General features: G+C 49.4%; 1 protein-coding gene, 1 long non-coding RNA gene and 3 other non-coding genes across 7 annotated transcripts; 2 read left to right on the forward strand and 3 right to left on the reverse strand.

Annotated features, from left to right (window-relative positions):
• Positions 1 to 99: 99 nt before the first annotated feature.
• On the reverse strand, positions 100 to 9853 carry LOC149744055 (uncharacterized). The gene is made up of 3 exons (XR_016391462.1): positions 8761 to 9853; positions 5186 to 5318; positions 100 to 3014 (listed from the first exon to the last, which is right to left on the reverse strand). It is a non-coding gene; the product is annotated as an uncharacterized LOC149744055 (long non-coding RNA).
• On the reverse strand, positions 4827 to 4899 carry TRNAK-CUU (transfer RNA lysine (anticodon CUU)). The gene has a single exon. It is a non-coding gene; the product is annotated as a tRNA-Lys (tRNA).
• Positions 5360 to 5431, reverse strand: TRNAA-UGC (transfer RNA alanine (anticodon UGC)). Its single transcript has one exon. It is a non-coding gene; the product is annotated as a tRNA-Ala (tRNA).
• Positions 7919 to 19225, forward strand: TRIM7 (tripartite motif containing 7). Of its 3 annotated transcripts, XM_022558639.3 has the most exons (7): positions 7919 to 8490; positions 9380 to 9475; positions 13696 to 13926; positions 14750 to 14772; positions 15062 to 15177; positions 15693 to 15728; positions 17628 to 19225. In XM_022558639.3, exons 1-7 carry the CDS (start codon positions 7984 to 7986, stop codon positions 18137 to 18139), a joined length of 1521 nt encoding a protein of 506 aa, XP_022414347.1. In that variant the 5' UTR covers positions 7919 to 7983; the 3' UTR covers positions 18140 to 19225. The 3 variants fall into 3 exon arrangements, with proteins under 3 accessions (XP_022414347.1, XP_089761297.1, XP_022414349.1); XM_089905171.1 differs by lacking the exon at positions 7919 to 8490 and having other exon boundaries at positions 9410 to 9475; positions 13649 to 13926; XM_022558641.3 differs by lacking the exons at positions 7919 to 8490; positions 9380 to 9475 and adding an exon at positions 12362 to 12440.
• A 2203-nt stretch (positions 19226 to 21428) lies between these two features.
• On the forward strand, positions 21429 to 21501 carry TRNAT-UGU (transfer RNA threonine (anticodon UGU)). Its single transcript has one exon. It is a non-coding gene; the product is annotated as a tRNA-Thr (tRNA).
• The last annotated feature ends 87 nt before the right edge of the window (positions 21502 to 21588 follow it).

Consider the following 21588-nt stretch of genomic DNA (forward strand, 5'->3'; position numbering starts at 1 on the left):
TGACCCAATTTCTTTTTTTCTCCTCGCGTTTTTCATAGTAATTTGAGATGAGTCAGTACAGTCCCTGCATCCGAGGCTCCGGACCGCCAGAGGTTCTCTTGCAACCCCTCCAAGCCGACCCAGGACTCTGGGAGGCCAGGACCATCACTCAGTCCTGTCACTCTTCTCCAGGTGGATTTTGGTCTGTGCCTCAGCTAACATAAGAGTTGTCATCTGACTTCCTCGGGGAGACAGTAAACAAATTCAATGCAACACAATTAACACCAAAGAACCAGCTGGACTGAGCAATAAGCTCCACAGAAAGCTGTCTCACGTGAGTCATATTTCTTTTGGGTTACCTTTAATGCTAAATCGTCAATAGGACTTGACAGCTTTCCTAGATTCATCTTGTTTCAATTAATGCTAAGATTATTCTCTTTTTGATCCTTAAATTGTAGCTGCTTGTCAGTGGAAGCCCCTTTAAATTGGTCCCTTGGTCCTTTCAGCATTGCCCTGGCAATTTGAGAGCATCCTTGTTTCCTGGTAGAAGTTCACACTTCGGGCCTATCTATAATTTTTCCTGGGTGCAGGAGAATGTTCAGGGAGCTTGATTGATTGATTGATTTTTAGTGAAGAGTAAAAGAAAAGAGCCAAATCTGGGTGTCAGGACAAAAGTCCCTGGCTCCCCCACTTCTGACGTACCCTAGGGAAATCCTTTAAAGGATGTAAGCTTACACTGAGAGCTCTATTCAATTGTAGCTTTGCTAGATCTTTACTTTTTTTTTTTCAAATAAACCTCAACATCATTACTCTACAAAATTATTTACCTAAATCTCTCACTCAAAAGTAATTGTATTCCTTTTTGCTTTCATGTTTTAAACTTTTATTAGAAAATTTAAAGTAGACAGAATGGTATTAGGAAACCCCAAGTACTCATCACTCAGCTTCAACACTTTTCTCTCTTCCACCATTTCTGTTTTATCTCTACATCTACCACTTCCCACCCCACTGCCTCTTTTCTTCATAATCCTCATAGATTTCATGGAATAGCCTTCTATCGTCACTCTATTGATCATCTCCCTTTCCCTCTGGTTCTTTTATGTGTAAAACTTCAAGGTTAGGAAATAATATTAATAGCTACAAATCTCATGAATTGGGTCCTTACCGTGGACTAGAAACTGTTCTAGATGCTGGGCATCATTGACTCCTTGGCACCCTTGCAACAAACGTACGGTGTGCCACTATTAAAAGGAAACTTCATTCACTCGTTCACTTTCATTGCAGTGAAAAAGACAGACCGGGTCCCTGCCCTCCTGGTGTTTACCTTCTGATGGGCAATTAAAATAACAAACAACAAATAAACAGGTAGAAAAATAATCTCAGAGAGCGATAAGGACTGTGAGAAAATTAATGAGGGTGATCTGATAGAATGTCAGGCAGAGCACAGTATTAGAGAGATAGGCCAGAAAAGATGCATCAGAAGAGGTGACAATGAGCTGAGGCAGGAAGATAAGAAAGAGCTAGCCTTCCAGATATCTTGGGGAAGAGGCCTTTGGGAGAGGGAGCAGAGAGTTCAAAGGCCGTGAAGTAGGAGTAAACTTGGTGGGTTCAAGGACGGAAGACCAGGGGCTTGGAGGCTAAGGAGCCACACCTATACCTCCTTGGCTGTGCATTCGGATGACTGCCTCTGCACCATTTGCTGGTTTTGTTTGCAGGTGGATAGAAAAATGAGTGGAGGACACGGGATCTTATGTCTTTGAGGACTCCCAGGCAAATGAAGAACAGAGTAGAGTTTTTAACACAATGTGGAGTTTTTAAGGACAAATGAATTAACACATAGGTTCATTCCGAAAATTTCAAATAAACACCAGCTCTAGATTCCAGCTGTGACCTAATCACTGCCTCCCCAGTGCCTCCCTCGCCTCACCACGAATTGAAGTTTCAGATAAATTCTGTAATTGTCATTTAAAATGTCTAAGAGAATATCACCAGTGGCTTAGATGTTCAGGAAGATGCCTTTTGGTAACCTTAATTCATGAAAGAACCAGTGAAAGGGATTGTTCCATTTGTTTCAGAAATTTCTAGCTTTATAAGAAGAACAACAATATTTGTAAATTAAATTTAAAGACTTGAGGAAAACTAGACTTTAACATTTGCCACTGTAATACATCGAATATTAATCACAAAAGAAGTATGTATTGAAAAGAATACATACTTTTCCCTATTCAAAAGACTCCCCCTTGCCCTTAGGCACTAAACATCTCAAATGATAGCAGAGAGGGTTTCCCAAAATAGCCAGTGATTTTAGTTCAGTTGGTCCTGACACAGAATAGAGGAGCAGGTCATTCTGGGTCGTCTTTTTTGGCCACTCTTCCTTTTGCAGGCAGTCCTCCAGAATTAGCTTGCTCTGGTTGACATTTTGTCTTCCTCCTTACCCACAATTCACATTCCCCATGACACCAGCATGTGACTGAGACCCGCCTTTTTCTTGGGGGGACTTGCACCCGTAAACCAATGTGATATGACATAAACAGCAATGAAATTATGGGGGAGCATTTGATAGTGATTGAACCTTCTCTCCTGATGCTACACAGACCATAGAAGAACAATTTTCTCAAGTTTAGTAAAGGGAAACCAGTGGCTGTTAAAGAAAAAGATGATACTGGAGTATTTTTAGACTAGTTAGAATATAGCCATGAATATATTAAACCTGGAAATAATCTTCTGTTTCAAATGAGGTTTTTAAAGAAGAATATTCGTGTGGATGGTTGATTAATAATTTACATATAAATTATATATAATCATTGTTTTAGACCACTTCACAAACTACATGCACGATCTAATAATTTATATAGCCCCCATATGACACCAAGACCTTGTGTAACATCGCATACAAGTTTAATGTCTTATATCTTGTTGGAGTCTCCTTGTCCAAGGAGAAAATTTGCCGAGTAAAAAATAACTGAGCAGGCCTTTCCAATGATGTCATGGCTTTGCAAGTGAAGAAAACATGATGGCCTCCCACAGAAACAGGACTGAAAAGAGAAAAAAATAACGTTGTCCTATAGAACTGGATTAGAAACCATAAATTAGAGTGACAATGTGATCTTCAAAATCTTTTGTCCAAGTATGTGCCTGTGAGAGGCAAAAGGAAGGTCCCTCTCCCTGTTGGCCCTGCAATGGTTATTATCCTATAGGACAGGCAGTGAGGGGCCCTGTTAATTTTAAGGGGGTAGGGACAGTCACATGTTAGGTTTGTTGTTAAAGCACCCCGATGCCACCAAGGCAGTGAAGAAACAGTCAATCTTATTCATGACTGGTGGGAGGTAAGATCACCCTGTAGGACCCATAGCCTGGTGATTTGTCTATTTTACATTACAACTTCATGTATACCTTGACCCAGGAATCTTACTTCTTGGGAATTTGCCTTACGGATATAAGTTCAAAAGCGCAAAATGACAACACTACATGCTTATTAACTGCAGCATTGATTGTAATAGCAAGAGATTGGAAACTATGAATATCCATCAGTAGGTGATCTGTTAAACTAGGGTTCATCTACAGTGGAATATTATGCAGCTGCAAAAAAAGACTGAGGAAAATTTCTATGTCTTGAGATGGAAAGATCATCAAAATATAACAGAGCTGTAATTATATTTTTGTGTAAAATACGGGAAAACAAAAATATATTTGCATTAAAAAACTCTGGAAGAATATGTACATAGATACAAAACTTGTTACCTAGGAAGGGAGGATGGAAGTTAGATTCTTTTCACTGAATATCTTTATAGATGGTTCAATTTTTGAACAGTACAGTTTATTACCTACTCAAAAGATGTTTTAAAAACTCATTTTGTGGTGCAGCCTCTGTGGAAAATGGTATGGCAATTCCACAAAAAAGTAAACAGGGAAATACCATATATCAGCAAATCCACTTCTAGATATATACCCAAAAGAGGTGAAAGCAGGAACTCGAACATGTGTACTAGTAGTACACCCATGTTCATAGCAGCATTATCCACAATCGCCAAAAGATGGAAGGGACCCAAGTGTCTATCGAGAGATAAATGGATAAACAAAATGTGGTATATACATACAATCGAATATTATGTAGCCTTAAAAGGAAGGAATTCGGACACATGCTACAACATGGAAGAACCTTGAAGACATTATGCTAAGTGAAATAAGCCAGTCACAAAAGGACAAATATTGTATGGTTCATCTTATATGAGGTCCCTAGAGTAGTCAAATTCATAGAGACAGAGAGTAGAATGGTGGTTGCCAGGGGCTGGAAGAAAGATAGTTAGGGAGTTAATGTTCACTGGGTACAGAGTTGCAGCTGGGGAATATGAAAAAGTTCTGGAGATGGATGGTGGTGATGGTTGCCCAACAATGTGAATGTGCTTAAAGTACAGAGCTGTGAACTTTAAAATGGTGAAAATGAACAAGGTCCTACTGTATAGCACAGGGAACTATATTCAATATCTTGTAACAAACCATAATGGAAAAGAATCTGAAAAACAATCTATATATCTATATATATTATCTTTGCTGTACACCAGAAGCTAACACAACATTGTATATCAACTATACTTCAATTTTTTAAAATGGTGAAAGTGGTACATTTTATTATGTATGTCTTTAAAAAATTAAAAAAAAATTTTTTTAACCCAAAAAAATTTTTAAAAACCCACTTTGTTAATAGGTAAAGGATAGATTAATCAATGAACCGGAGAGTGACAACAAAACGGCCTAGTGAATATCACACACAGGGAATTTCCCGTACAGGATTTCTTTCGAAAGCGGGTCAGGTAAGGAAGTGCTTCGTGTGACCAAAACACACACTTCGCCCAACGTGGGGCTCGAACCCACGACCCTGAGATTAAGAGTCTCATGCTCTACCGACTGAGCTAGCCGGGCGTGTGTGCCACGTGTTTCAATAAATCTTACTTCAAGGTAGGATTCGGGCTGTATCTAGCTCCAGGTTTGAAGTTAGTTGGGACAAGATCTGGCCATTAAAGACAAGATTCTTAGCAGCCCAGGAAACTCAAACTCTACCGATCGTGCTTGACTGACCGTCCCTCCCACTTCCGTCCGTTTTCTTCTTGCCCTCTTCTGCCAGGGACCTCGCCCTTTTCCATCCCTGGAAAACGTACGGCTCAGTGCAGGGAAAAACTGCGCACGCTGATGCCATCGACGAGCTCACCCTGTGATTTTTCAGTCCGAAGTTTAAAGGCAGAGCCGCGGGCTTGGGCTTGTAGTGGGTGAGGGCCGCCGGCTCCTCCAACCTGAGCAAACTCCACTCTTTAGGAATTTTCCTAGTGTTCTGCGTTTCGAAACTGGGAAGGAGAGGAAACAAAACGGTCACGCATACCTGCGCTGGAGATGCCGGGGATCGAACCCGGGGCCTCATACATGCAAAGCATGCGCTCTACCACTGAGCTACATCCCCACTCCCCGACAACGCGTTTTCCATGTTCCCTTAGTCCTTTATTGGCGAAAGGCAAGGGCGAATGAACAGCATCGCCAGTCGCGACAACCCAAACGCAGCAAAGCTCGGCGGCCAGCGCCGGGAGCTGTTCCAGGGTCCTCTACTGATTCTAGGCGAGCGGACCTCTACCGAGGGTCGCCCGGGGGGAGCACAGGACCGGGATAAACCCTTGGAGGCAGCGGGGAAAAAGAAGGGAAAGTCATCCGGCACGATACCCAAAATGAACTGTGAGCCGAGAAAAGGAAAGTTAAGACTGGGTGCAGGATGTTACTTTTGTTAAACAAAAAGAGGGGGGAGTGTAGCAAAATATGTAATATTTGTATAAAGTAATTCAGAATTGCAAAGTTGATTGGGACGTAGGTGATGGGCAGATTTTTCACTGTTAACCGCTCTGTATATCTGAATTTTGAGCCACATTTAAATCAATTCAATCCAAGAAAAGTTTACCGAGCTCTACTGTGTACCAAGAACTGCTCTAGAAAACTGGAGGTTCAACCGTGAACAAAACTGACATAGTCCATTACATCTATCAGCTCCTATTCCAGAGAAGGTAGAGTGCTAGAGAGAAAACAGAGCCAACGTTGAGGGAGAGAATATAGTAATGTGTGATTTTGAGAAGGTGACTTTTGAAAGAAGGCTTGAAGGAGATGGGACCTGAGCCATGCAGGTATCTGAGGAAAGAGAGGTCCAAGTAAAGGTTAACAGCCAGTTTAAAGGCCCTGAAGTAGGATCTTTCTGACTTGTTATTGCAGGAATAGTAAGGAGGTCCATGTGGCAGGGGAGAGTGATAGGAGATGAGGGTGGAGAGGTTGTGTGCAGGGGATGGAGAGGAAGAATGGGTAGGGCCTTTAGACGATTGTGAAGACTTCGACTTTTACTCTGAGAGAGATGGGAGCCACAGGGGGATTTCAGCAAAGGAGAGCCCCTATCTGATATAACATTTTAACAGGATTGTTCTCACAGCTGGATGGAGAAGACAGGGCAGGAGTGGGGCAGAAGGGGAGAAAACTGTTGTGATCATCAAATTATAGGAGATGATGCGGTGGAGGGGGTGAGAGAGTGAGGAGATGCTGAGGACTGTGAGTGGGGCCTTCTCATTTCCCCTGTCAGAGGACTCACCCCTTTGGGCCTGAGCACCTGGAGGGGTGGAGTTGTTAACTGGGATGGGGTGGGGAAGGCTGTGGGCAGAGTAGGTAGGTGGAGGGGCAGAGCAGAAGTGCATCGTGGAAACGGTGAGTGTGTGCCTCCCCCTTAGAATGCTGCATGTGGATGCTGCCCAGTGAGTTGGATGTGGGAGCCAGGCATCCTAGGAAGAGCTGGGCTGGGGCTTTGTACTGTGGAGCAGGGAGAAGGTCTTTTAAGCAAGAAAGTGAAAGAGATCACAAGGAAGTGAGTATAGACAGAAGTCCAAGGGTTGAGCAAGGGCAGGGAGAGGAGGAGGAAACCACCGCGGTGGCCAAGAAGTGGGTAGGAGGCCATGGAGGTGGGAGGAGAGCCAGGGAGTACAGCATCCCAGAAGGCGCTGAAAAAGGGTGTCTGGAAGGGGGAAGCATCAGGGGAGAGGGGAGGTAAGCCCTGAGAAGGGGCCTGCTTTCACCTTTGGGTTAGGATCGCTGTGGTGACCTTGACAAGAGCAGTTTCTGAGGAGGTTGGGGAAGAAAATCTGCCCCAAGTGCCCTCCAGAGGGAGTGAGGTGAGAGAGGGTGTGAGCAAATACAATGGCAGTTCTGGGCGGTGGGTAGGGGGACTGTAGAAACGAGCTAGAGAAACAAAGGATTGGGTTTTGGAGGGGTATAACACCGAATAAAGTGGGGGAATTGACTGTAACTGTATTACTTGCTTAAAAAAACAAAACAAAAATAAAGAATAAACGGGGAGGCGGGGGGACACAATCGCGGGAGAGGTAGCTACAAAAGTGGTTACAAGGCCACGCTTGGGGGTCGGGGACAAGAGTCAGGTTCCAGACTCTAAATTTAGCTCAGCACAGGGCCGGACAAACCTGAGCTCCGGGAACCTGACACTGGTCCGGCGCCAGGCCCTCGGGCTGTGCTGGCTGGGCCTCGGGCGGCAACTGGGAGTGGCGCCCAGATGGGCGTGTGCTTCCACCTGTCCCGGCCCGTTTCCCAAGGCTGACTGGGTCAGGCTGGGGCGGCCTAGACAGGCTCGCGTTAGGGCTGAGAGAAGGGAGAGACGGAGAGAGGGCGCCGCGGGACCCAGGAGGCCGCGGGCCAAGGCGGGATATTGAGGGGCCCAGAACTGGAGCGCAGAGCACTGGCCTGCACTGAGATCCCCTCGCCCTGTGCTACCCGGTCAGCTATCAAAGCGCACCCTCCCCTCACGTTTCCCATCCTGGCGCACCCTCAGCTCAAGTCTCTGCCAGCAGGCGTCAGCCCCGCCCTTCTTCCTCCCGTGGGCGCTCGGAGGCCCGCCCCGGCCGCTACGCTGGGAGAGGCGTACCGTAGGGTAGGGTAGCCTCTCCCGCGCCGCCCGACTTGGGTGACCTGAGGGTGCGCATGGCGGCGGTGGGGCCGTGGACTGGCCCGGGCGCTGGGGCCGAGGCGCTGGCGCTGGCGGTAGAGCTGCAGGGCGAGGTGACCTGCTCCATCTGCCTGGAGCTCTTCCGGGAGCCGGTGTCCGTCGAGTGCGGCCACAGCTTCTGCCGCGCCTGTATCGCGCGCTGCTGGGAGCGCTCCGGCTCCGGGGCCACCGCCGCGTCCCACAAGTTGTCCTGCTCGCTGCCCTGCCCGCAGTGTCGCGAGCCCGCGCGCCCGGGCCAGCTGCGGCCCAACCGGCAGCTGGCCGCGGTGGCCACGCTGCTGCGGCGCTTCAGCCTGACAGCGGGCGCGCAGGGGGAACGCGGGCCTCCGAAGGCGGGGGCGGCCGGGTGCGCGCAGCACCGCGAGCCGCTCAAGCTCTACTGTCAGGACGATGGACGTGCCATTTGCGTGGTGTGCGACCGCGCCCGCGAGCACCGCGCTCACGCCGTGTTACCCCTGGACGAGGCGGTGCAGGAGGCCAAGGTGAGCGCCGTCCCCACCCCTACGCGTCCCCGGGACCCCCAGTCCCCGTTCTGCGTTCCCGCGCAGGCAGTAAGGCCCAGGTGAGCCCCTGCTTCTTTTCCCTTATCTCATGCTGCGCAGCATTGGCTTCGGGACTGAGCGTGGCTCTCCCTCTGTCACCCCCGACACCACCAATACCACCTTCCCAAACCCCTCGCGTTTCCCTTTGGGCCCCTACTGGGCCGCCTGCGTGATGCCCCACAGATTTGGAGATTTTCTTTCTGGCGGTACCTGGCTTTGAGCGGTTTCTCCGTCACACCCACACATTCGCTACCCCCACTCTTCAGCCCTTTCCCTGGACATAGCTCTGTTCGGTGTTCTCACCTTCTGTGGCCGAGTGGGACGACCTTCCCAAGAGGTCGGGGTAAGGGGGTGGGTGGCTCCAGGGCTGAGTAGAGAGCCAAGAGCCATCTGGGATTCTGGCACCTCCCATTCCTGCCAACTTGCTAGGGTGTGCGCGGATGCCTCTGGCACAGTCCCCAGTCTTTCTTTGCTCTTACCCTGCTCCAGCTCTCCCACCCAGAGGGCTTTCTGATGGTGGTGAGGAGAGCAGAAGAGAGGACTAGGCAGGTTGGGCTGCTGGGGGGCTTGATGTCAGCCTGGATGGTGCACAGATGGTCTTGAGGACGGGAGGCCCTGAGGCCTTTGGAGTCACCCAGCAGCTGTCCTGTACCCTTATGTGCAGCCTGTGCAGGCTGTAGCCATCCCGACGTCCAGAGGTGGCTTCAACGCTGCCGCCTCTTCCTCAATGAACAGGGCCTTCCCTTTCTCCTGGGTGGCTTCAGGAAGGCACAAGTGGGAGTTGCCAGAATCCTCTCCCCACAGTGTCCTCCTTCTCACTCTCCCGCAGGAGCTCCTGGAGTCCAGGCTGAAGGTCTTGAAGAAGGATCTGGAGGACTATGAGGCATTTCGTTCCACCGAAGAGAAGGAGAGCAAGGAGCTCCTGGTGAGCATGGCAACCCCCAGGTTGGCTCCCCTGGGTGACAGCAGAGGGCCACCCACCACTCTGGCTAGGTGTGTGTGGCTTTGGAGTGTGTGCCTGGGGAACAGCAGAGGTGGAGTTTAGAAATATAATGAGATGCATATTATATAGGGTGACCGTGTAATTTATTATATAACCAGAACTTTTGAGAGTGAAAGGGAGGGCTAAAATAATTATTTTAGAACAGCTGGCTTGAAGTGGAACTGTCCAGGCGAATCAGGATGTATAGTCCCCCTAATATTACATAACACCCCAGTTAGGGTCTGTGGAGCATCTTGTAATGGAACACATGAATATTTCTATAGAGAAACATATGAATATTTATACTAAGTGGGAGCCTTCTGTCAGTCTATGGTATATTTTACCACCAAAAGAGTTATGAAAAAAACTTTCATTTTTAGAGTTTTTTCGATTTTGAAATCGAGGCTAGGGGAGCGGGGTTGGGGGGATGGGGGAGGGGATGGCAGAGCTGCTCCCCACCCAGCAGAGGGCAGGAGGTTCCGGGACTTGGGTTTTCAGCAGCCGATTGTGCTAGCACCCCCCCTGCCCAGCGCTTGGGGTGGTATTTTGTCTTCCTTGAAGTGGAACAGGAAAGTGAAATGGGGTTCATTTTGGTTAAGGTGGGCAAATGTGGGTCACTGTCATTTTCTATCTCGAAAATTCAGTTCCTAGCTCAAAAACTAGGGGTTAAGAGAATGAAAGGATCCACTAAGGCCTGTTAGGGCAGGGCTCTTAAGTCCTAGAGTTGGAAAATGGAGGGAGAGCAACCTGAGGGTCGCCACCCCCCTTAAGGGAAGGAGGTGTGGGGTGAAGGGGAGGACCCTGTGTACAGGTGCCCCAGGGTCCTTTCCTGACCCTGAACTGCACCTGGTACACCTGCATCCCATGCACATCTCAGGCATTCTCTTCTGAACACTCACTTCCCTCCACAAGGAAGGGCTCACCCCTCACCTCTCCAGATCTCCACCCTGCTCTGTTGGAAAAAAAGAGTAAGCATGTGGGGCTTCCCTGGTGGCGCAGTGGTTGAGAGTCCGACTACCGATGCAAGGGACGTGGGTTCGTGCCCCAGTCCGGGAGGATCCCACATCCCACATCCCACATGCCGCGGAGCGGCTGGGCCCGTGAGCCATGGCCGCTGAGCCTGCGCGTCCGGAGCCTGTGCTCCACAATGGGAGAGGCCACAACAGTGAGAGGCCCGCGTACCAAAAAAAAAAAAAAAAGAGTAAGCATGTGGCTCTTCGGCCATTGCTGTACATCCATGATCGAGAGGGCCTTCTCCAGCTTGGGCAGCTTCATGGTCTCTGACCCCACACCCCATGACATTGCTTAGCACTTTCTACTCTGTCCTACCCCCACCCAGCCAACCCCCCTGTGGCCCACACATCCTTTATGATTACAAAATACCTGCTTAATGAGACAACCATTGCTGCTATGAGAACAAGGAGAAGGAATATTTTTATTTGAAAATGCTCTTACCATTTAGAGGAGTAGTTCTCAACTGGTGGCAATTTTGGGCCCCAGGGGACATTTGGCAATGTCTGGAGATATTTTTGGTTGTCAGCACTGGGGCAGGGGTGCTACTGGTGTTTACTGGTAGAGACCAGGGTACTGCTTAAACATCCTGCAATGCATAGGACAGCCCTCCACCACAAATAATTATCTTGCCCCAAATGTCAATAGCGCCAAGGTTGGAAACCCTGATTTAGAGTGTTTTGGTGAATATTGTCCCACTTGTGTTATTTCCTTGGGAGACCGTATGCTATAATTGCAAGAAGCTTGGACTCTGGGGTCAGACTCCCTGGATTAGAATCCTGACTTCCCACTTCCTGGTAATGCACCTCTCTGTCTTGGTCTTCTCATTTGTAAATCAGGATGAGAGTGTACCCACGTCACTGGGTGGTTGTCAGCATTGAGGGAGTTAACGCCTGTAAAGTTCCCTGTGCTGTTGCTGCCTGCTTGCCCAAATCCTGAAGACTGGGGAGCATCGGACTGAACCCAGGTCTCCTAACTTCAGAACCCACTTATAGTCTCCTCTTCCAGCCACCCCCTCCCCGCCTAGAATTTTCAGGGAAGAGGAACTTTGACATTTGAGCTTGTCCTGGAGGGATGGAATCCTTCTCACTGGCCACGAGAGGCCTCACTTGTTATATCATGCAGAGTCCCTCCCAGGTGTTCACGTAAAGACTCAAGAGGGTCAGGAGCGAGAGTCTGTGTCTGAAATCACAGGGGTGAAAATCCTGTGGATAGTGGTCATGGAAAGAATAGGATAGAAAGCTTGCACACAGCATACTCTTACTTAGGTCGTTGTGGGTGTGCTGTTACCTCTGATCACTGGCATTGATTTTCCTTCCTTCTTTCTACTTCCCTGCATTTCCAGGGTTTATATTATGAACTTGTGTTGCTTTTACGATTGCTAAACAGAAAAGGTGCCCTTTAAAATGAAGTAAAGTGAAGAGTGAAAGTTGGAGGGGTGACAAATGCTAAAGTACAAAATTCAAATGAGTAAAACTTAAAGATCTTATTGGCTTTATTCAGTGGTTCATAAATCAGCCAACATCCCATCTTGCAGAAAGAAAGAAGATCTGAAGAGCTATACAAGGCGAGAGACTTTACAGGCAGAGGAAGCAGGAACGAGGAAGTTGTACTAGGCAAAAAAGTGGGTTGGCCCCAGAGGCTCATGAGTAGAGGAGTTGTTTTGACGGTTAAGAAGGCTTTTCATTGGCCCAACAGCACGGGCTCCCACTCACCAGGAATGATCTAGCAGCCGCTGCCCAGTGTTCAGCCTGGCAGCAACAGAACCACTGCAGAGGCCCGATGCAACATCATCCTTGAAGGAAACCAGTCACTTGGTAGCAGATGGATTGCACTGGACCTCTTCCACCCTGGGAGGGACAGCATTTTATCTTGGCTGGAACTGACACATTTCTGAGTAAGAGTTGTCTTTTCTGCCTGCAGAGCCCAAGCCAGCACTACCAAGAACTTATAGACTGTTTGATTCATCAACATGATTTATGATCCCAAAGTAGTTTGGGTGTCTGATTAGAGAGGGAATTTAAACATAAGAGGTGCTGTGAAGGTAGAAGTATTTTAAATTTATTTCCAATCTTGCAGTTTTGGTATCCTATTAGTACATGTTTTTAATGCTGTGAATGTGCTTCTTTAAATGTGAGACCTGCCATCATCTCTCCATGTAGATACTTGCGTCACCCTTGCAGCCTAACAATGAATTAGGGTACTTTGTTGGCCTGCTTGTCTGACAGCCAGTGACATCAATGATTTACTTTAAGTTTCTATGTCTTAAAATGAGTTTTCAGCAGCAGCCCCCACTCCACCCCCCACTTCCACAAAGCCACACCTTAAAGTTGCCTTATAAATCATATATTAAATCATTGCTGAAAATGTTGGACTAAGCCGAAGTGAGAAAAAGTTATACGGCATTATGTTTGAGATCTCAGTGTGTGCTATCAAAGATGTTTTCCAACTCTACAGTAACTTGAAACCATCATGTGTTTGGATGCTCTAATTTCAGCAGAATAAAGATCATAAATTTGGTCACACACACAAAAAAGTGGGTTGGCTATTGCAAAGTTGCTTTCCCTGTAGGGGATGGCAGGGGTTTATCAGGCAGATTACTGAACAAATACTGATCAGGCCGTTCCTTATAGGCTGGTTTAAGATAACATTTGTGGGAGAGCTGAAACTGTCATTAGGTCTCAGTTTGGTGATGTGGGGCTTAACATAAGCGACTCCATTTGGGGCCTGTTGTCTTGCTTTGAACACAAAATAAATGTGTTTGGGGACCTCAGTTTAATCCTTACAGTGACTGCAGGAGGCACTATTTTATCCCTCCCACTTTTCAAATAAGGAAACTGCAGGCCTGGGGGTTTCTGGGGTGAGTCTGAAGTTGCCCTAGGTTGGTGGGAGAGCCCAGGTCTAAAGAGACACATGGGCGCAACTGTGACAGGGAAAGGGAAGGCACGTGTTGAGGCTGCTGCGTGCTCGGAATTGGGACATTTAAACTAGAGCGTGTGCACGGTGGGCATGCACGCGTGAGTCTCTGACCCCTGAGCAGTGAGTGGGATGCACCCCTGCCCTGTGGGATGGCTCAGAGGCTTCTATCCAAATGCTGTGTCTCAGATGCCCACATCCCTTTGCCCTCTTCAACTTCACCTCTCCTGGGACAGAAGCAGATGGCAGCCGAGCGAGAGAAGGTTGGGGCGGAGTTCCAGGCTCTGCGGGCCTTCCTGGTGGAACAGGAGGGTCGGCTCCTGGGCCGCCTGGAGGAGCTGTCCCGGGAGGTGACACAGAAGCAGAATGAGAACCTGGCCCAGCTTGGGGGTGAGATTGCCCAGCTCTCCAAGCTCAGCAGCGAGATCCAGGAGACAACTTGCAAGCCTGATCTTGACTTTCTCCAGGTGAGCCTGGCTTGGCCAGTGTATGAGTCATTTATCCTAAGGCAGGAGGCATGAATTTATCCCTCCCACTTTTCAAATGAGGAAACAAGAATGGCGGCGAGAACAGAACCAGATCCTATGAGTTTAGTAGAATCACACATCTGGAGCCAAAGTGGACTAGAGAGAGGAGCGCTGATTTTCCTGGGGTTAGAGGTCTAAAGGGATGTGATAAAAACTTTCTTGACCATGATCCACAATAATATCTCTTACAATGTATTGTATTATATACGTTGTGACAAAAGTCTCAGAAAATGACACTTACCCGTACTACATGTGATGCACTTCGATGTTTTTTATTGTCTTATTTCCTTCTAAAATAAATAGTCACAATCCATGAAATAAACTTCACAAGTCACAGATGGATCAAGAATGGTCATTTAAGTGAATTCCCTGGACTCTGTACTTCCACTGCCGGGGGCCTGGGTTCAATCCATGGTCAGGTAACTAAGATACCACAAAGCCATGAGGCCAAAACAAAACAAAACAAAACAAAAAAGGTCATTTAAAAGGCACTAATCTGAGTGATGTCCAGTTGTTGCATAAGAGCTGTCACTTGTCTTGGGTGATGTTGAAAGCAGAGGCAACATTGGGTCCTAGCACTTGGCTCCAGTGATGATGCTGTAATAAATGGGAGCATCGGGAAGCTCTTGCCACCTGGGGCCCATGCAGGAGGTAGGGGGTGATACACCTGCTTATTGCTTATTCCCCTGGAAGGAGGGAAGGGGCCAGTTTTATTTTCTCAAAGGTGAATGCTGATTTGGTTTTCTCTCATTGTTCTTTCCAGGAATTCAAAAACACACTAAGCAGGTGAGTGGACCTAACAATACCTTGGGCCTCTCTAAGCTGGCTCTTCTTTTCCACTTAGCTTCCTGTCTTCATTCCCCACCCCTGACCTCTCACCTCCCGATGCCCTCACTGCCTTACCTGGGTACCTTCTGAGGCAAACATCTACTGCCTGCCCATGGGTATTCGGCACGGGGTCAGGCTCTCCTTTTCACCTCTCCCCACCCAGAGGACCTCACCATCCTAATTGTCAAATAGCCCAGTGGGAGTGGGACAGTGTTAGTGGGCCTTCCTCAGGGTCCTTGTCCTGCAGGTGCAGCAATGTGCCTGCCCCCAAGCCAACCACAGTCTCTTCTGAGATGAAGAATAAAGTCTGGAATGTTTCTCTCAAGACCTTTGTCTTAAAGGGGCTGCTCAAGAAGTTCAGAGGTAGGGACTTGTGTGTGGGGCTGGGCCCTGCAGTCCTGGTGGTGACGGTGTGTTTCTGATGGTTTGGGGTCCTGAAGATGTGCCTTTCCAAAAGCTGTATGATAAAACAGGAACTAGGGTGTGTCAAGGCCAGACTGGTGCGGGGAGGCGGTGGTGGCTAATTTATTTAGAACCCCCGCCCCTACCCCAGGGCATGAAGCTTCCCCTGGGGACAGATGGAGTAGAGGGGCACTGGGGGCAGAAAGAAGGATGAAGAGGGAGAGCTCAGCTCAGAATGGCTCCAGACAAAAGAGGGGGAAGTGGGAGAGCTAGAGCTAGAATACAGCCCCCTCCCCACCCCCATGATCGGCCCAGCACTTGCCCATCAACTCTAGGGTATCTGGGGAGTGAGTGAACCCCCAGATATTTAACATTTACAGTGGGGCTGTCAGTGTCAAGAGGTGGTGTCACCGTTGTTGCCAAATAGAAATTTCCCATGTCATTCACACACAACCTGCTTTGTTTCTCCTCTTCAGAGGATCTTCAGGGAGAACTGGAGAAAGAGGAGAAAGGTATGATGGCTGTTTTAACAGTAAGTGCCCGTCATTTGGCCATGCAGAGATCCAGTGACTGTCTCTCGGGGCTCTGTGCATGGTTGGTTCCTTCTGCCCATCCACCTCAGCAACTTTGCCATCGACTGCCCTTTCTTCCTCATCCTCACAAGTCTGATTCCTTCAGGCCACCGTGGGGCCCATAGGCCTATAAGTTGTTCCAGAGCAGGAGTGTCCTGAACCTTGAGATACTCAGATCAGGGAGTGCTTGTCGGTCACCTGGACAAGCCTCTCTTCCCTGTTCCTGCTCCCAGAGAGATGGAGACCTCTCCTGGGGACAGGGATTGTGTGCAGGGGTCGGGGGAAGCAGGGGGAGACTGAAGACTGGAAGGGAGGTGGTGATCACTCCTGCAGGGCTCTGGGGTGAGTGGGATCTAACCCCAAGGGGAAGGGAAGTGGGGAGGGGAGGACACATATTCCTGATGCTGATGTGACTGAGCTAAATCAGATCTTACTCGGGAAGAATCTAAACCAACCGAGTCAGACTATGTCCTCTGCTCAGAACCCTGTGACAGCCCTGCCTCTCTCACTCAGTAAGGGCTGGAGTTCTTGCAGTGGTCTTGAAGGCCCTACGGGATCTGGAGCCTCACTGCACACTCTTCCCCTGGTTCACTCCGTGCAGCCACACACAGTCCTTGCTGCTCCTGGAAGGCACCAAGCACACAGCTGCTTAAGGGCCTTTGCACTGCACCGGCTATGCCAGGGCCTGGAACACCCTCCCCCCAGACAGCTGCATATCTGACTTCCTATCTCCTTGATGTCTGTGCTCAAATGCACCTTTTCAGTAAGGCCTTCCCTGGCCCCTCTAGTTGAAATTACAGCCTGCTCTCCTGATCCCTCTATCATGTATTGTCTCTCCTCCTTCTCCTCACAGAAAGGAAGCTTCAGGAGGGCAGGGATACTCCACTGTGGGATTCTCAGGGCCTAGAACAGACCTGGAACATAGTAGCACTTGCAGCAAGTGTGCATATTTTAACTTTTTATTATGGAAAATTTCAAACATACACTAAAGTAGAGAGAAGAGCATGACGAGTATTATGTACTCACCATTCGCCTCCATCAATTATTGACTCGTGGCTAGTATTTTTCCTAAACACCCCTACCCACTTCTTCCCACTGGATTATTTCGCAGCAAACCACAGATAGCTCTCATTTCCGTAAATATCTCAGTATGTTGTCTCTAAAGAGATAGACTTTAAAAAAAACATAAACACAAAACCATTAAAAAAGCAAACACAAAACCAACATCATAACTAAAAAATTAATGATTCTTTCCAGTATCTAGTGTCCGAAATCCCCCACTTGTCTATTTCTTAATTTTATTTTTTCAATTGAAGTATAATTCATTTACAATGTTTTGCCAATCTCTGCTGTACGGCCCCAATTTTCTTTTTTTTTCTCTTTTGCGCTGCCTTGGGTCTTCATTGCTGCACGCGGGCTTTTCTCTAGGTGGGTGAGCGGGGTCTACCCGATGCGGTGCACGGGCTTCTCATTGTGGTGGCTTCGCGGGCTTCAGAAGTTGTGGCTCGCGGGCTCCAGAGTGCAGGCTCAGTCGTTGTGGCGCAGGGGTTTACTTGCTCCACCTGTGGGATCTTCCGGACCCAGGGCTGCGAACCTGTGTAGCCTGCAGTGGCAGGCAGAGTCTTAACCACTGCGCCAGTAGGGAAGGCCACCCCACGGTCTTTTAAATTGGATTTGTCAATGTGTTTGAATTGAGATCCAAATCAGGTCCATAAATTGCCTTTCTGTGATTTCAACACCTACTTAACGAGGGGGCGGTGGGAGTGGGGCGATGGGAGCCGTGCAAGGACGCTGCATGGGACGTCTCTCCCTGTCTTCCCCCCTCCCCATACCCCGCAGTGGAGCTGACCTTGGACCCCGACACGGCCAACCCCCGCCTCATCCTCTCTCTGGATCTTAAGAGCGTGCGCCTTGGACAGCGGCCCCAGGACCTGCCCAGCCACCCGCGCCGCTTCGACACCAACATGCGAGTTCTGGCATCCTGCGGTTTCTCCTCCGGGAGGCACCACTGGGAGGTGGAAGTGGGCTCCAAGGATGGCTGGGCCTTCGGCGTGGCACGTGAGAGCGTGCGCCGCAAGGGCCTCACGCCCTTCACCCCCGAAGAGGGCGTCTGGGCGCTGCAGCTCAACAGCGGGCAGTACTGGGCGGTGACCAGCCCTGAAAGGACGCCCCTCAGCTGTGGGCACCTGTCCCGCGTGCGGGTCGCCCTGGACCTGGAGGTGGGGGCCGTGTCCTTCTATGCTGCGGAGGACATGCACCACATCTACACCTTCCGTGTCAACTTCCAAGAGCGCGTGTTCCCCCTTTTCTCTGTCTGCTCCACTGGTACCTACTTGCGAATCTGGCCTTGAGGGGCATTGCTCGGCCTCCCTGAGGGGGTCAGTCGGTCATGGGAAGGCATGTTGCCCTCGGATGGAGCCTCCTGGTCACTCTGGGTATGCCCTCCAGACTCTTGTCCCAGGCTACCTTAGAGGGGCTTCTGCAGACTACAGCATCAAAGACATGAGAATGGGCTGTTGGGGAAAAGGGCTCTGAGGTCAGTTGAGCAGGGGAAGAGATGCTTTGGACCCTCCTGGCATGTCTCCTGCCTGTTGTCCACGTGTGGATTTGGCCTGAGCTGTGAGGAGGTGGAGGTGGATGAGGACAGGAGCCCAGCTCCACCAGAGGTGCTTCCTATCACTGCCCCAACTCAGCAGGGCTTCTGGTTCCGTGGAACAAAACCAAGCTCTGGTCCTTTGCCATCCTCAGTTGCAAGGGGGGCAGGTTCTTGCCAGGCCAATCAGGTTCATGATCCCTTCTGCTCTGCCTTCCTGTCAGCTGCCAGCTCTGCCTTCAGAGACCTGAATCTAGCTGGCCTGACGAAGTTGTCTACTCAGGGAGGATCACTGTACTTCCAGCTCAGTGGAGAGTTTGGGCCGGAACTGGTAGGAGACCCTTGATCTGTACATGAGGACAAAGCCCAGGGTAACAGCATATAGGCATAGCTGCCGTCCAGTGTGGCTTAGCCTGATGACAGAGTGTATGTACAACACATCCTTGGCCACAGTGACTGCTCCGTGTACTCAAGTTTGCCTAAACCCTTTTCAAGTGCCAAAGTACAGTCTCCCTTGGGTAAGGAGACCAAAGATTCTGGAATTTTGAAACTCAAGGCGGCACGTATAATTTTACAGAAGCAACTAACACCAGCATGGAAATGCACAGAGCACAGGCATGCCCCTGACAGACACTTCCTGGAGCTTCCCAAATGTATGCCAACAGCAGAAGACCCTGGTGCCACGGCCTGCTCAGCCTGTACCCTGGAGGGTGTTATTCCCTTGGCTAATGGTTCCCCAGCTTCTCCATGGCTGGGCTTCTGGGAGAGTGGAGGTAGGCTGTTCCCTGCTTAGTGTGCTCCAGGAAAGGGGCATGGGGAGATGGAAATACAGACTGTGAGCTCATTTCTAGGGTGTCTTGGCTCATTCTTAACTCCCCCAGTCTGAATGCAAGAGCACAGTTACGAGCAAAGGTTTCTGCCAGACTAGGTGAGCATGTGTGTTTATCTGTGTGAGGAACGTTTGCATGTGTGTTTATATCTCAGATCTCAGGAGCGGGAGGCGGGGCCATATGGATTTTGGAGAGGGTGTTTATGAGCATGCGTATAGGGTTTAGGTGCAAACAGACATAGGTCAGTATGGTCACACCCTATTTTTGATTTGTAGTTGTAAAATATTAGCCACCCCATATTTAGGTGAAAGCCAAAGGTTTCCTTCCCCCACTACCTAGCTGCCCAGCTAGATGAAATCCAGTCTCAGACCTAATTCTGTCCTGCACACATTGTTTATAGATAGACGTGTTGGCATGCAGGGGCAGTGACCATCAAACAGTCTGATCTGCAAGCATCTTGGAGTTTCCATGCTCTGTCCCTGAGATACTTCAAGCACACTTTGCATACAAGGGACGGTAAGAGAGATGTTCTTGTCGGGGCAGGCATGACACTTTTCTAGAAGCAATCTAGAGATATAGCACTAGGCAGTCAGAATCCAGTGTCCTATGGGCTGGGGACAGGACCATTGAAGAGTCCAGCCTATAGCAGCATCCCAGAGGGTGAACCCTGTGTGGTGTTCATACATGGAGAGTAGCTCTAGAACACTGTAGCTAATCAGTGTATTTGAATACCACTGATTTCCACAAGGAAAATCCATTTCTAACATTCACTTATTAATTAAATTGCCTAATGCTATCATCAAGCCTTAATGTTATCCAGGCTTGTATGGCTTTTGGATTGAGTAGCACAATTACCCTTTATATCATCTAACAACTGTGCTGAAGTATTGCAACACATTACAGGTCACGGAAGGTAGGGTGACTAGGTTCAGGTCTGGGCACTGCAGGGGTGGCTGTGTTTATATTTTCAGCTTTTGTGTTTGTGAATGTGATTGTGTGTCTATCAGAGTTTGCAGAATAACAATGTAGATATATACATATTCGAAGAGATGTAACAACAGTTACATAACAATTACACGTGGACAGTACGACAGATGTTCTCTCTTGGTCACTAGGGTGGTGCAGTGACTTAGGATGTCACAAGGCTGGTGTGAGAGTATGCCTGTGTGTGTGCATTTTCCTCTCCCATCCTTTGACCATCATATGATCTCTGAGATGTCTGGGCCTCTGAGAGCAATGACTGGCCTAACTTGGGTTCCTTCTGACTCCATCCATTCGTTGGTCCTAGATCCCTGTGAGCTGCTGAGACATGAAAACCCACATCCTTGAAACCAGACCCTCACACCACTCCTCAGCATCCAGACAAGAGGGCACCTAGGGACCTTCCTCTGGCCTGGCCACCCAGTGACCTAAGTCATCTGGCCTTGCAGGGACCAAAGGGTGGGTTGGGCCATCAGACCAAGTTCCACCAACTACAGCCGCAGTTCTGACCATTTCTGGGCTAGGGCTCCTGTCCCTCACCTGGGCTCTCAATCTCTTCCCTTTGTCCCGTGGGCCCTTTGGGGGGCCCCGATGGAACCAGCTCCCCCAAAATTCAAGACGGGCCCCTAAGGATTTCCTTTTCCTAATTTGCCTTAAGTTGCAGTAGGGGCTAGGGACCTCCTGTCCCGTTCCAGTCCTTCACATCGACCTTTTGATTTTCCCACCTTTCTCTACCAATCTTTCCCTCCTGATCACCCACCCAGACCAGACCTGGATTCCTCTCAGGACAGGCATACTGACACCCTTTCTCTAGCCCTCCTCTCAGAGCCCCGACCTCGGACCCCTACTGTCATAGGACCTCTATCCTCAGCAAGTTTTCGCCCCAGACCCCAAAGCCGGGCGGAAGACCCCGGGCCCTCCTCGTATTCAGCCCATTGGTGGCCCCGCCCCCTCCCGCAGCGCGCCCCGCCCTCACCAGATCTCTCACAGCTTCCGCTCCCCAGCGGGCGCAACTCTCCTCCTCTCTCCTCTGGGCTCTCTCCCAGGATTTGCAGCTCGGCCCGCGACACTGACACTGACGCCGCAGCTGAGGGGGCGGCAGCCGGACGGGGCGCTCACTGGCCGAGGGACGTGGGCCCCGCCTGTCGTCAGTTAACTCCTGCATGTTGGTGTCTGCGGCTGCGCAGTGATCAGAGCGGTGTCATGTACTCGTGCGCAGAAAGGCGACTCGCAGTTGGCTCCATAGCTCAGGGGTTAGAGCACTGGTCTTGTAAACCAGGGGTCGCGAGTTCAAATCTCGCTGGGGCCTACTTCGATATTTTTCCATCCCTCTCTTCTGAAGAGCTGAAAATGCACACCCCAACACGAATTTCCGCCATTATGTGTTTTTGCCTCT

This window comes from Delphinapterus leucas, unplaced genomic scaffold, assembly GCF_059928025.1.
Source record: "Delphinapterus leucas isolate spDelLeu-1000000601 "Yukka" unplaced genomic scaffold, BTC_Dleu_Yukka2 spDelLeu_asBTCV2_sq25, whole genome shotgun sequence".
Classification (NCBI taxonomy): domain Eukaryota; kingdom Metazoa; phylum Chordata; class Mammalia; order Artiodactyla; family Monodontidae; genus Delphinapterus; species Delphinapterus leucas.

Excerpts from the sequence above, each read along its gene's own strand:
- TRIM7 (XM_022558639.3), top strand. The coding sequence starts at position 7,984 with ATGGCGGCGGTGGGGCCGTGGACTGGCCCGGGCGCTGGGGCCGAGGCG. Across the intron at positions 9,476-13,695 it reads AGGAGAGCAAGGAGCTCCTG|AAGCAGATGGCAGCCGAGCG; the intron begins GTGAGCATGGCA and ends CTCCTGGGACAG. Across the intron at positions 15,178-15,692 it reads GCTGCTCAAGAAGTTCAGAG|AGGATCTTCAGGGAGAACTG; the intron begins GTAGGGACTTGT and ends TCTCCTCTTCAG.